At 36.1% G+C, this 15,907-nt stretch overlaps 1 protein-coding gene across 1 annotated transcript; it reads right to left on the bottom strand.

The window, feature by feature from the left end:
- Positions 1-4,980: 4,980 nt before the first annotated feature.
- LOC106665059 (cytochrome c oxidase subunit 5A, mitochondrial-like) lies at positions 4,981-5,699 on the bottom strand. Its single transcript, XM_014391225.2, has one exon. It carries the CDS (start codon positions 5,517-5,519, stop codon positions 5,073-5,075), a length of 447 nt encoding a protein of 148 aa, XP_014246711.1. The 5' UTR covers positions 5,520-5,699; the 3' UTR covers positions 4,981-5,072.
- Positions 5,700-15,907: the final 10,208 nt, after the last annotated feature.

The following is a 15,907-nucleotide window of genomic DNA, read 5'->3' on the forward strand; positions in this document are numbered from 1 at the left end:
GGTATTAATGGGGCCAACATTTTTTTTAAGCTCTTCATTAGTTTTTGAATTTTCTTTTGCTTTTTAAATTCCCACAAACATTTGCTTTTTAATTCCTTATTTTTACAATCAAACCTTTAGTTGGTATGCAAAATATGAATAAACTTAAATATTTTAAAATTTAAGGGTGGTGCGATTCTTTTTGTTGATTTTTGTCCATCAGTGTATATGTTGGGAGCTAAGGGAGAAGATACCGTTTAGTAAAGGAAGGACTACAGCCTGCGGTGGGAAGTGCATAACTTCTTGAAACGAAAGTACATATCAGTCAGGTGGGACCTCCTTGGGTAGCCTAAGAAAAAGCGTAGAAAACAATTCATTTTAAGTGCTCAAGTCTACTATCCAGCTCCTCAGTGGCTCCCCCGTAATCAAAGTATGGGAAAATAAGAGAGGAGACTGTTTACGGGTACTAATGGGGAGAAATTGGTTGGACGACGATGGAAGGTGGAAAAGCAGCGGCGCGAGATCTGGGAAATATTTGGTTTCCAAGATAAGGTCGGATGGAGGATAAGGTTTTTGACTTTGGGACAGAAAGAAATAGGGTAATTGTTACTGGTAAATGAAGGGTCAAAAGGTAAGGATCGGGATCCAAACACAATACTTGGTCTCTTCTTCATTAAGGTTAAGCTTCATTAAGTAAATCGATAAGTAGAAAAGAAAAGTAAATTTGAAATAGGCCTAAAGATGATGGGAGATTTGTGGCCAGATATTATATTCTTAACTGCATGGTTTGGTGTGGCATAACAAGAGCGGAAGTTCTGTTTACATGGACATATAGTTTATGTCTTCTTTTATGTGCTTCAGTCCTTTCCTGTACGAAGGAACTATTGTAAGTGTTTTTCATATATATAAGAGTGAGAGAGAGAGAGAGAGAGAGAGAGAGAGAGAGAGAGAGAGAGAGAGAAAGAGAAAACCTCATTCTGGAACTAGGATATAGGGCATAACAAAAGGCACAGAACTTTTTACAACTGTGGCACTTGAATTAATGAAGGTTTGACGTTAACATGTAGATAAATAAATCAATCATATAACCTAATCATGAAAGAAGAATTCCCTGTTTTTTCAACATAATCACAAAATGTGAACATAAAAATTCAGGAAAGGAAGGAAAACGTTCTTATGATTGGTCTATTGTCTCTGTTTGGAAGGAGATAAGGTACAGGAGGGATTTAAAAGAAGTAAGGGAGGCCGCTTTGCGGATTGGAATAGGGATTGATTCCATAGATGTAGGTCGAGCTAGAAAGAACCTGTTCAAATTTGGAGGTTTTATGACGAGGAAGTTATAGGTCATTGGGAAACGAGCGATTATTAAGATAAACTTGTCAAATAATCGATAATTATTACAGATTTAGAGGTTTCGTTACTTTGTATCCAATAGTGATAGTTACCGTCACCATCCAATAGTCATTATAAAAAATTAGAAAAATGTTTGTAAGTAATTCTTTTTAAAAGCTTTCGTTTCCAATATGTATAGCATATTATACATACTATAGAAATGTAGTATAAATATATTATAATTACACTAGAATCCGCCATATTTTAATGAAATGGAAAACCAACTGCATGTTTTCCAAAGAATTGTAGATAAACCATTTTTTTATATATTTCCTTTTTTCTTTGCCCCTTGGAGATTTTAATGTAATACTATTTTAAGTAAAAGATCTTGAACTATAATTACATCCTTTTATGATAAGGTTTTAAAAATTGAACAACAGAACATTTTCCAATAGTCTTCTCTTGCCGAGTGACGCAATTCGTAGCGTTGTTTATGTAGGAATGTTTATAATAGAAAATAAATTCCTTTCTACGAAAAGTTATCTATAAGCTTAAACCGACGAGCGAGCAGATGACTTCCTAAACAGACGTCTCAGCTCATCTAAGTTAACGTTGAAGAAATTCCTCAGAAATTATATTATAGAGATTTTATCAAAGCTATCAACCCCGATGAACTTGAAACTATATTTCAGTAGTTAAGCGTCCAGACGTTTTTACTGCGGTGATAGTCGATAAAAAGCAATGAGCAAGAAATGAAAAATGGTAAAGTTGATAAATGATAAAAATATTTCATACTGATGGCGAAATTCAGAAACAGGCCTCACAGACCAAAAACATTGAGGATAGTTGAACCAAAATGATTTGAAACAATCAAAGTATTGGTTCATAACGCCGATACGCAGAGAAATCTCGCAACAAAAAGATAAATTATTTAACAAAAGAGAAGTAAATAAATTAAACAAATTATGCCAGCCTTAGAAGACGGTATAGACCCAGTATGGTTAAAAGATGATGAACTCAAAACAAGTTCTCCTGAATTGTTTGAGAACCTTTATCAGCTAGGTGTCTAAACGTTTCTTTTTAATTTATTTCATTTATATCATTAAGACCTAACCACACCTAATCACAGACGGTCTTTGACAAAAACTCTGTAGTGACTTTTGGGTCAAACGGCGATAATATTGGACTAGGAGCTATGTCCTACATTTCGTTTCTTTCCCAAAATGTACAAATCAGCAAAAGGACTTTCCAATTTGATCAGTACGAGTGGTTCGTTGCTTCATTAAACCTGGAATTATAACCATAACGTCGGTCATAAACTTGTACTTAGTAGTAGATTTCTCCTTGAGGTCTGCTCGGTGATTATCCTGTAGATAATCAAGGTCTGCCTGTACTTTTTGGTTGTGTCTGTCATTAGTAAAAGGGATGTGTAAATTAATATCGTTATTTTATTTATGACACCCGCCGGAAAAGTTGGCGAAATCGGTTGCGTGTAACTGACTGACCAAAACAGCGAGTGTAAACATGTTCGCGCCAAAGTTGGCCAAATATAAATTGTTTTATTTTTGCCCAAATTCCGCTAATTAACGTTCCTGCATCCAATCGTTAATCAATAATCTTTGATAATCGCCCCCACTTCCGGCTCTGGACTTTTTCACGTCATGTTTCGCTTCCGACTTGAGTCCGATATGCCATCCGTAAAGTCCATTGCGATTAAGTTTACCCTTTATCTTCCTAGAGTATCCTTTTATTTATTGCGTATAAAAACATCGCAAGTGTCGCATCCTTGATTTGTAACCACAAAGCTACATTTAAATTTTAGCTTAAACCATATTCTAGCCAAATTTATAACAGGTTTTAACTATTATACGGCCGTCGACGAAATCCGGTAAAACGTCACTTAATGGTTTTATTAACATTCACACTGTTGGGATGTCCACCTAACAAATTGTAAAAACACTGAAGAGGGCTCGTGTCAAGAGATCATGAACTATGTAAATAAAATATAATACTCTCAAAGACCGTGCTGTACACGGTTTAAGAACCTACATTTCACATAATTCTTTTCAATTAATTAAGGTTTTGGTTGAGATAAAAAAGTCAGTGTCACAAGCGGGATTCGAACCCAAGACCTTCAGGTAAATACGCCGCTGCTCTACCACTTGAGCTATCGTGACCTCAATCCACTCGGACACCAACTTCCCATCTAAACTCCACCTTTTGAATTTTCCCACCTTTTTGCCATTTTTCCAATTTTCACATAATATAGTTTAAAAAACGAAGCAGTAAAAAAATTAGTTATTAATACAACTATATAAATCTTACAATACGAGAAGTGTCCTTCCTATCTCGAGCCACAAATATCTGTAAGTATAGTTCTTTGCAATCTGCAAAGCCGCCTCCCTTACGCCTTTTAAATCCCTCCTGTACCTCATCTCCTTCCAAACAGAAACAACATAGTCCATCAATGTTATCAATGTTTTAAAAGCAATAAGTTAAAAGTATAAGAAAAAGACAAAATACAAATTCACGATGTTTGCAAGATGTTAACTCGAATATAGAAATGTTCATAAGATCGTGAACACACCCTTCTTTTCTTAACATGTTAAATGTTAATTTTTCCGAAATGCTCACGTGGTGACTGGTAGAACCAAAAATAAAGCTGTAACGGTCCTTGAGGGCTTGTTGTTTGTTTTGGTTTTCTTTTGTGTTAAATTGTAAGATGCCAAAAGTTAATAAAGAGTAAAATTAAACAACTCTTTCATTCAAAATGCTATCTGTGCACGAAAAGTAATAACAAATGACGCTTCGTGCCGACAAGCCTAACTTGTATCCTAACTTCTTACAGCCTACAACTTTATAGAATAGGGGATGTATCTATTATGAATGAGAGTATAAGGACAGGCCAGAAATTAACAAAAGAAATGTATTTGTCTGATTGAATTAATGCGTTTTTTTTTTGCCTTATGGCCTTTGGCCTTATGATCTTGCATATTAGCCATAGTACGAATTCTTGTGTGTTCAAATTGGGGGTTATCGGGAAAAAAGGGCCAGAGGCGACGGTGGGAATCGAACCCACGGCCGCGGCGTGAGAGTCTCATGCTAACCACTCGGCTACTTAATGCGTATTTAAAAATAAAAATGCGTGTAAACAAAAAACCAGGGTTCGCAACCGCAGAGGTCATTCTACGTTTTTGATGTGGTGTTTTTGAAAAAAAGCCCATTTATAAGTATGTCGGGTTCGAATTCAAGGCCGCTGGATTCGAACCCGGGACCGGCAATGTTAACTAGCCGATTCTTACAATAATACGTCATCATTTTTCTCGATCTAACAGGACCTAACAGGGTTAACACAAAGATCGTGAATACCCCTAAAATCTTTGTATAATAAAAGTAAATTCTTCTCTCACTCTTCCAAAAAAAATACTTTTCCAAATACTCTTAAAAAAACGCTTTCCTCAAAAAATACTTTTACTACAAGTGTTCTTAAATAACGAGTAAATTTCTGGTCTAAAATTTGGTCTAGTTTGAGAAAACAATTTTGTTTATTTGTTAAAAGAACTCAAGTAGGAAATGTTTTACTTAAGATTTTTGCACGCATGAATTTAATTATATATACTTTTGGCTTGAAGGCTTGGATAAATACATTTTATAATAATAACACAAACATAAAGAGAACATTATTACTTATTCAAAGATAAAAAAATACAACGTTACATTTTAGAAGAATAAACTTTAAACGGCGTTTTTGATTTCATGTACTAGTTTTCCTCGTACACACTCTTGAGAGCAAGTTCCGGCTTGTCGTATCCCAGTTTCTCAGGCGGGTCGATTCCCAGCTCGTCGAGGGTCGGTTGAATTTCCTGAATCAAGTAAGGCCAGATGTTCACACGGTCAGCGCATTTGTAACGGATCGCCTCCAGGAACCTGACGGCGAGGGCGTAGTCGTTGCAGCGTCTGCAGGCCTTCAGGGCGGACTTGATGAGCGGCGGCGAAGGGATCATGTCGAAGCCGTGCATGTCGCACAACGCTTTCCTCAGCTCCCATCCGTCGATGTCCCCCTTGTCGAATATGGCCGTGAAATTCGTTTCCATCTCATCATCTGGCAGGTCGTCCATCACTTCGAAACGATTCGCCATCGTCCTTGTCATCGGCGGCTGGTAAAACCTCCTGACCGCCCGCGACGCGAAACTAAAAAACATGGACATTGTTTCGGAAAATGATCGGCGTTTTCTCTGATTTATACGCAACAAAAACTGCACAATTAATTCTATTTACGAGAATAATATAAGTGAAAAATATGTCTCATTTATCGTTATAGAAATCACGTGGTGGACTGCTTCTCTAGCTAACTTATTGAGAAACTAAACATAAAAATGGCGGCTATCAGCTGTCAGCGGAACAACTCTGCTAACGTAATTCCAAAATATTTCATCACCATAATATTAAAGTTTCTCTCTTAAATCTCAATTACTATTATATCATAAATTGTTGGAAAAAATAGGCCTATTGTTTATTTACAGTTTTATTTGTTTACTAAGTTCCAGGCGCCGATTGTTGAAAACTACTATCCTTATCGCAAATGTGATGGGAATTCTTCCACAATGACGTCACCTTCACCCAACAATTGATAAATTAGAGGATTAAAAATCCATTAAAGGAATTAAAACACCAACTTTGACCTTCAATCATTTTTATTCCTTTTATGCAGAATTTTTAAAACACAAATCATAAATCTTTAGCATACGGGATATTCAAAGTCAAGACATCCTTCCAAACCTCCAGGCCTGGTGAGGTCGTAGTATGTCGATTACGTATAGTGCACGCAAATATGACCCATAGGCACCTCGGAAAAATTTATACCAACCATCCCTTTTGTCTGAGGTGCGCTCATTACTCCAAAATCCCCTTTACTATAAAAGAAATGTTAGGGAATGAACAGAAAAAAAATTGATCATGTCTTCGAAAGTCTAAAAATGAGAAATCTATAAACTTATATAAATTTCCATAATTTACAATAAACCACTGGTAGTGCAAAGGCGATTATAACATTTGATGTTTTTCGCAAAATTTCGTAAAAAAAAGACTTGTCTTACGTACAAATTTACATACATCGTTCGAAATCAGTACAATATATGAAAAAAAAATCAAAATAAGTTCACTAATTTCGTGGTCGGCTTGACAAATTAATACATTACAATTAATTGAGGTTTATAGTTGAGATAAAAAAGGTGGGGTTGAGATGGGAAGTTAGTGTCCGAGTGGATCGAGGTCACGATAGCTCAAGTGGTAGAGAAGCGGCGTATTTAGCCGAAGATCGTGGGTTCGAATACAGCTCGTGCCATTGACTTTTTTATCTCAACTAAAAACCTTAATTAATTGTAATCAAAATAAGTTTAACCTTTCTCAAAGTAAAATTATGGTTTAGATAGGCCGAGAAGGAAATAAAGGAAAGCCTTATAACCCACTCATTTGTTGCGGAACATGTGTCTCGGTAAAGGACACGGAATGTTCCGGGACTTTTTTCTTGTATCGCGACTATCATAATACAAGTCCCATGTCTAAAGTTCCCTATCGAAAACAGATAACACTGATTCATTGTTGCGCAACATGTCTAAAGCCTAGTAAACACCTAACGACATTGTTCCGCGACTTTGTCATGGGTCATTTCCGATATATTTTCTTGAGGATGTCGCGGGTCCACACTAAGAAGTTTTGGGCTATAGAAATTGAAACGCACTTTGCGCATTTAGTGTTTGCAAAATTTAATGTTAATATAAGAAAATGCGTAAACCTAAACGTTACGGGGAAGAAATTTTCTGGTGGAATTTAAGTCGCTTGGAATCTCCTAGAAATATTGAATTCAGATGTTTCTAGGGCAGTTCATAAATACTGAAAAAGCATTCGTCAAATTGTGGCACCCAGGTTTATTAATAAAATTTAAGCTATATCTTGAAGACTCCCTGTATAAACCTACCTTACGGATCGAAGGTATTTAGTGAACTATGGAATAGCCTATTCAAAGTCTTTCGCTATTAAATCGGGAGTACCTCCAGGCAGTGTACTGGGACCTTCTCTTTTCAAGTGATTTCCCAACAAATACGGTTTTAAAAACAGGTGATTTTGTTGACCATATCGTCATATTATCAAAACAACATACCAATGAAGAATCCCATTCAGTGCTACAGTAATTGGTAAAAGATGGAGGGTAAAAGTGAGCCCAATGAAATCACAAGTATCCAATTCACCTTGGTCGTGTCAAATGAAGCAATTTTGTTGCTGGAGAACCCGTAACATCTGCTGACAAAAAGGTGTTCATGGGAAATACATATCAAAATCATTCTCACACGGAGTCAGCATCGAATGAATACACTGAAACATACCCTCGCCCGTAAAAGCACCCGTCTCCACGTGAAGCTGCTCATTTGCATAACGATCATACAGCTATCTGACAATACGGTCGAGACATGGTCACTGGCATCTGATTCGCAAATTGTGCAAATCATTAAGAATCGTATCCTCTGGTTAGTAACAAATTGTCCGTGGTATGTTCAGAACCAAACTATCCACAAAGACTTGGACATCCCTAACGTCAACGCGGTGATCATTTACCTTCGACAATACCCGTCCATCACGGCACACCCCAACCAACTGATGCTTGAAATTGCCCAGAACGCAAAGTTAACCAACTCCAAGAACACAAAGACGAATGAGAAGACATTTATTTAATCCTGCATTATTAGATATATTTTCCTATTAAATAATTATTTACAGCTATTGTTCCTAAAATTTATTAATAATCTCATTAAGATGGGAACACCGTTGGGCGTTTTGTCCTTACTACAATTTCAAGTCATATGTTTTTATTTAGTGTACGATCACGACTGTAATGTGCATTAGCAATAAAATTTAAAATAAGACGAAGATGCCATCTGTTTTTTGGTAGATTGAAGAGAAACTTTCGTATTTTATTCCGATTTTTATGATCACACGTCACAAAGTCAAGAGCCAATTTTCAATTATTTTTATTATGGTTTCCATGACAGGCAGCAACAATGAACTGAGACAAAAATTCATGTATAGACATGTTGCGCAACATTGTACCATCTGTTCCGCAACAAATGTCGCTAGGTGTGCGTGAACTAGGCCAAATTTAGAGGTGTTCGATCCTCTGTAACTTTTGTCTTAGTTTATTGTCATTGCCCGTCATGGAAACCATGTTAAAAATAATTGAAGACTGGCAAACCGTCCCGTGTATTTGGGATGTGACTAATGATGACCACAAAAATCGGAATAAATCGGCGGCTGCTCTTGAGAATCACACATAAATATATAAAATGTCAACTCAACAGAGAGAAAAAATGCCACAATTTAAAATCGCAATACAGACGGGAACGGAAAACGTTAACCGCAAATTTAAAGCGCAAAGTGTTATTTCTCTTGACATTGCGTTCCCATTTTTGAACACATTCTTTTCTTTATATCCACTTATATTTGTGTTTTTTTTACATATACATATTGGTATATTGATTGTTGCATTGTGTTTACCTTATTTTTATCTAGCGATATTAAGCTTCCAAATCTGTGTTTGTAATAAATAAAACCTTTAAAAAAAACTAAGATGTGAAGTCCCGCAAAAGAGGAAATTTACTTAACGCGCTTAAGAATAGGGCATAACCAGCTAACAACTTTCTCAATGCGAAATAATCTCATTCTTCCTGTTCGAGACGAACTAGTTGCAGTAAAAACAAATTCTAATGGAATGTGCATTATTCGCGGGAAAAAACAAATTTCAACATACCTGACAATTTGATGAGACTATCAGATAACATTAAGACAAAGAAATCGACCTATTTTTCAGTAAATTCAGGTTTTTTCTTGCGTCTTAATGATTGCGTCTTTAAAAATAAGTTTCTAAAATACAATATATCGCCAAATTAATTGCATATGTTTTGGTGGCTTATCTGATGGGAACATTCATTTCCCTCCTATTTTTATGGTATAGTTTTTATTGTTTACATAATTAATAATTTAGAACCTTCTTATATTTACTGTTTAAAGAACTATCTTTCAAAGGATAAAATTGACATTATTTTATGGAGGGAAGCATTTTCATCGATCTTTTAAATCTATTGATCACTGCTGATTACAGAACTAGACAATGTTTAAGGTTAACTAGTTTAATTAATTTGCTCAGTTGATTGTGTTTCACTTGTAAAATTGGATTAAGACGAGCAATAATTCCAAGGCAATATATTGACATTTGAGAATTGTTTTTAAATCATACATTTAGAATGTACAAAATTTATTACAATAAATTAAATATAATTTATTTAATGCTATAATTCAAAGGGCGTTGGCTAAATTTACTAACAATAATTTTACCAATTGTGAGACATGTGATTTCACGATAAATGTCCACACGTGTCGTTATTAACTGTTTTTCTGTACAAAAGATCAATTTTAAGCATTTATATCGCATGTTATCTGATTTGGCCAAATCAATGGGTAATAATAGATTGGCTGGGGAAGTAACATTGCATAATTTCAAGGCAATGTGGACATTCTGCCAATTCTTATTATCGCTAGAATTATTTGAGACCAACGTTGTAATTGGATCTGAGGACTGATCGATATTCAAAAGGACTTTTTTCTTTTTGATAAACATGGGGGCCGAGATTGTAACAAAATACTTTAATCGCCCGAGGTCGATAGAGCGCCATTCAGTAGATGTCATGGTTTTAAATTTCACACTTGTTTTCTTCGAAATATACGCGCAATTGATCTACATGCATTAGATGTTCGGTTGTTTAAAAAAGTTTAAAAGATTTACTGATTCTGATTTACATATGCTCCAACCTGGACATACTCGTACACATACATGCGTGTATACAGAGTTAAGCCTATCACTTTAGAAGTCCGCCGACATTCCACCTTTTGTAATTTACAATGAACAGGCAAGTCTCGAGAAACACTCACCCTGGGCGTTGGCAGTCCGGGGTCGGACCTCGTTTTGTCCGTCCAGCCACCTAGTTTGGGTTCCAGGGGCTATCAACAGCTAGGTCATTTTAGCCCCCAACTCAGTTCCTTAACAGCACCCATTCACTCTTAAATATATTCTTTCTTATTTACATACCATTCACTTCCTCCATCATCCTTTACTCTTTTATAAATAACCTAATTGAGGGTGATTACACTATACACTTACGCCAATAAATACATTTACTCACATACGTAAAATAAAACAACCCTGTTTCCTCCAAGGATCGGAACAGGAGATCCCAATACTCTCTGCCGTTCTCAATCACTATTCTCATAACGGGTAGCATTCCTACGCACACTCTATATGGAGCCAAGGAATTGCACACTTCATTCAGGTGGGACACATGGAGCAACCTTTCTCTACATGCCGGACACATGCGATGGCCATGGCCAAAAAGTAAATGACCTCGCATGCCCTATCATTAATCGGGTGAGGATGACTCTTCTTCCACGAATCAGGACCTCCGAGGGCCGTCAGTGTTCTTGATACGTAAGAGACTGGTGTTTTATAGTGCAAAATGGACTGTGCGAGTGCGGCATGCTAGAGACAGTCGAGCATGTGGCCCTAGTATGCGAAAAGTACACAGTCGTCCGGACGAGATGGGTGTATGAATCCAATGTTGATGAGGCTAGCATGGACTCCTTACGCCGCGTCATATGGCCGGCCTAACATAAGCAGTACCTTCGCAGTGTGATGTATATGATTAAGAGAAAGAAGAAAACCTAAAGCCTATTCCGCCTCCTCTTAAAATCCCGAGTGCGCCGCCTCCGCGAAGCCCATCCTGGACGCAGTGACTAACAGCTCGCCAGGTGGAGTGAGATGCGACCATGATTAACAAAAGAAAGAACAGAGCTTCCGTCTTTCAACCAAAAAGCTTTATAGAAATGCAAGCCAAGAAGCTGCAAAGAGTCAGATATGGCTTAGGTGCGGCAAAAACAATGGCACAGAGGTCAATGATATTTGTCTCAAATCTGGTACGCGGAAAACATTAAGCAGCAAATCAATTTTTAACGTTGTTCAGAAATCGTGAGATGCGGTCTGGTGTGATGTAGGTTTCAGAAAAACATTTTCTTTATCGTGCCAACGTTTCAATCTTTATTGAGATCATCTTCAGGGCCTGGGATTTACAAACATTGTTTAAATTTAACAAATACAGGTAGGATGTGGAAAACAGTGAATTTATACAATGCAAAAAAGACCGCATCTCACGATTTCAGAATAATCATCAACTAACGGTCACCAATCACCTCAATTTTTAAGGTTAACCTTATATAATCATCTGCAAAGATGATCAGCCTTGTACTTGTTTTATTTTTTCTACTTATTTGTTGTTTTGTTTAGTGCTGTATTTATTGCAAATCCGTCCCCCCTGATTAAAATTGTAAAAAATATTTTTGTACGACATATATTAATTGATTGATCGTCTACGCGTCTACTGAGTTTCTAAACGCAACCTTCTTGTGTTTTAATATAAAATGCGAAAAATTAAAATTCCCCAGACCGGTTCAAGTGCATCAGGCCGTATCAAGCCCAGTGGCTTAACATTTTACATAAGAAAATTAACAGCCGACAGGAGCGTGGGTGGAGCGAGTCAAGGAGCCGGAGAGATTGTTTAATGGGAATGTATCAGAAGGCAAGGCCGTATCGGACAATGCGGCGGTGCACTCCCCTCCGGATGTCGGACCCCATACTCAGAATATCAAAACGAGTCCCCTTCGATACGACAGTCCCTACCATAACTTTCTTCCAGTTCCCCCGACTTTCGTCGAGAGTTTAAGTCAGCTGGGGCCTGTTTTCGCAATTCGGCCATCAGGTTCAATTTCCTTGCCCCTTCCGACTAGCAAAAGTAGTTGTGATAGTAATTTTTGTATTTCGCACGATGAACATATGATTACACAGCAAAAACAGTTAATAGTTATAAAATTTGAATAACTTGGACACTATTGTAAAAAAATCTAGGCCGTACTTCAATGACAACGCTGATACGAGGCCGGAGATGGTCAATGATGGTCTACCTACTGACATTACAATTCAACGGCAATGAGGATCAATTTGTGATATAATTCACACTGATTCTTTTTAAAGGGTACAAATCACTTTATGTTCTGCAATCTTTTTATATTGCTCAACAACCTGCTACAAAGAGCTCTATATGGCGTTTAGCCAAAAGACATCCATTTAGGTTTTCTACCTTGTAAACAGCAATGGATTCTTGCATGTTGGAATGCCTAATGAATAACATAACCAGTTAATTAATTTTGACTATAAAACAAAAAACTGCAAATGGCCAAACCAGGTGGTCTGTTAGCAACTGCGTAACACTTCAATTCACGAACAGAACGTATGTGCAAAAAAAAAATTCGAACAGATAAAGTGAAAGTAGTAGTCGAGACAATGATCTTCCATGTAAAACGCTCAAAAAATTTATTTATTTTTAATCTAACAATTTATTTTTCTACTAGGCTAAACTCTAACTAATGCGTAAAATAAACGAAAAAATCCATTTTTCTGGGTTATTTTTACTATAGGTTAATTATGCTCTCTGGATGTGATTCGATAAAATTACCTTCTTTAATTATTAAAAAAATTGTTATGTAAGGTTGTAGGTTGATATGGAGAGTTGGTGTCCGAGTGGATCGAAGTCACAATAGCTCAAGTGGTAGAGCAGCGGCGAATTGAGCCGAAGTCGTGGGTTCGAATCCCGCTCGTGACCTAACTTTTTCATTTCAACTAAGACCTTACATAAAAGGACTAATTAATTGAAAGAAGTAATTTGGTCAATCAGACCACTAAATATAATGGATTATGTAAACTGAAGCTGGTGATGGGTTCTCTTCATGGCACCACCAAAAAACTTCAAGGTTTTGCCAGAACACTCATTTCACGAGTTTCGCTAGAAAAGACAAAGAGAACGACCTAAAGAGACTACGGAAAGACTAAACCACCGATAATGTCGACGTTTCCGTGAGCAGTGGTGGCTAAAGGCAAACACAATCCACAAAAGGACTAAGAACTGTTCAGAAACTACTGCAAATGGCAAAATGAAATCCGAACTTCAAATACAGTGATTTTCCAATACATCGTAGGACTACTGAATTGTATAAACATAAGTTTACATCTCGTAAACTATGTACTATAACCCATTTTTTTCGGATTTATGCTGGACATCCCCGAATATCCATAAAGTCGTCAGAAAATGCGTTTACAGGATTTTTAGTTATGAGGGTATAGAGAAATTGGGTCACATTGGGAGTTGAAAGTGATGGAGGGTATTTTAATTAATAAAATGTAGACTAACTATATAAATATAGACTAAATAAAGACGGACACCGCACAGACTCAACCATCGGAAATGGCGCAATGTCGACGTCTGATTTTACAATGGATCAAAATAGGCAGTCATGATGATCAGAGACAAGCAAATTGAAGGCTAATGTAAAATGTAATTCTGAATTCTCTAATCCGTACACAGCATACGAACAAAAAAGAAACGCACAGGCCCAACCAACGGAGATGGCAAAACGTAGGTGTAAGCTCTTCAAAGGGAGTACTACGAGTAGAGCGTACAGGTAAAACCAAATTGGAGAAAAATAAATTTTCATAAGCTTCAAAACTATTCTACGAGCAGTGTTGGCTAAGGTAATCCCAATCCACAAAAGGGACAAAGAAAAAAGAGACAACGCGCAGACATATACTGGGTAATCCAGCATAAATCCGAAAAAAATTTGGTTCTAGTACATCTTAAATAGAGTAAAATGTTCCCAACCTAGCTGTTCTATATCCGGTCGGAAGTTATTAATTTTTTTCTTGTTTTTCTGAAAATCCCGACCTTAGCCATAAATTTTCAAGATCTAGAGTAACTGTTCTAATTTTTAACCAGATTTTTTTAAATTCTGTATTAAATTTTCTATAAGGAGCTATTTTTAATCTTATCAAATGCAGTTGTTTGTTTATTAATTTAACCCTAAATGAAGAATTTGAGAAATGGAAAAACTTTTTGCTAAAATTTCAAAAATAACTTTTTCAACAAACATATTTGTAGGGGTGCCATAAAAACTTCATTTAACAATCCTTTCCTATTTTGTATTGGGCGGCACGGAAGGAAATGACGTTATTGCCCCAACCCGGCGAACGATAAAAATAAATAACAAAATAAAAAATAAATAAATAATAACTCCTCTTTCGTAAGCGTTAAATTTACACGTTTGAACCATGTTGTTTTTTTAACATTCCAATTTTACCGTTGAAGGTTTCACGTTTTTGGACGTTCGCGGATACCATAAGAAAGCTTATTAAATGAAGAAATTTTTACGATGTTTGGCAACCCTAAAAATATCTTTGTTGGAAAACATTTATTTTTTGAAATTTATCAAAAGTTTCTCCGTTTTTTTTTATTTTTCATTTTGGGTTGAATTAATAAACAAACATAGATCGGCTTTTGAGAAGAAATTAAAAATAACTTTTTTTAATAAGAAATTTAATGCAGAATTAAAAAATATGGTTAATAGACTTAGATGTTGAAAAAATGCCAATTTATGGTTTAAGGTCGGAATTAAACAAAAAAAACTTAAGAATTAATAACTTCCGACAGGAATGAGATAGACCAGCTCGGTTGGTTGCATTTTACTCTATTTACGATGTACTAAAACCCAATTTTTTTCGGATTTATGCTGGACCTCCCCGTATATCCATAAAGTCGTTAGAAAATGGGTTTACAGAATTTTTAATTGTAAAGATTCACGAATCTATTCAGAGGGTATAGAGAAGAGAAGTTGCCGTCACGTTGAGAGAAGTGTATTGAAAGTGATGGAGGGTATTTTAATTAATAAAAATGATTAAAATAATTTATGCAATTGTTTCTATTTTATAACGATAAACCTGTATTATTTTCCGAACAACCTAATAATTATTTAGTTTTGACTAGTGAGTATTATCAATTTCCCTTATCTCCCAATAACTTAATTATTTTATAACCAATTCAAAATCAAATTTATTTGCACACCCTTCGAAACGGGTACGGAGTTCTGAGGATTTTAGAACCACTCCTCTCCCCAACAGGTCCTGTTAAATAATTTTAGTAAACAAGAAAAAAAGGATCCTCATTCCATCCGTTAGATTTCATCTCCTTTCTGCAAAAATCATAAATCCAGCATTCCATCTTTTCTCCTCGCGAATTTACATATTGTAATAAATATTTTTTGACGTTTATAGGCACCTTAAATCGAAGTGGGAGGAAGAAATTAAAAGAAGGATTCGGCACGTTAGACAATTTTTGTATTTTTGAAGAAAGAACTCAAGTCCAGTGACAGTCTTTCCTAACAATTAATTTAAAAAAGCGATTTGAGATCAAAAAGGCTAATTGTATTGTCCACTTTGGACGCGCTTAATTTTCTAATTGACACTAATTGATTTCGTTAAATGCGGACTAATTTTTAAAACGGCCTTCTTAACCGTTGAAGATCCGAACTGAGGGCACTAATCGTAATGAATTAGTTCAGCCTTGGATCGTCCGTTTGAATGGAGCAAAGAAGAGGAAACAGTCATAACTGGCGG

The sequence above is a fragment of the Cimex lectularius genome, unplaced genomic scaffold, assembly GCF_000648675.2.
Source record: "Cimex lectularius strain Harlan isolate CLEC.00 unplaced genomic scaffold, Clec_2.1 scaffold32, whole genome shotgun sequence".
Classification (NCBI taxonomy): Eukaryota; Metazoa; Arthropoda; class Insecta; order Hemiptera; family Cimicidae; genus Cimex; species Cimex lectularius.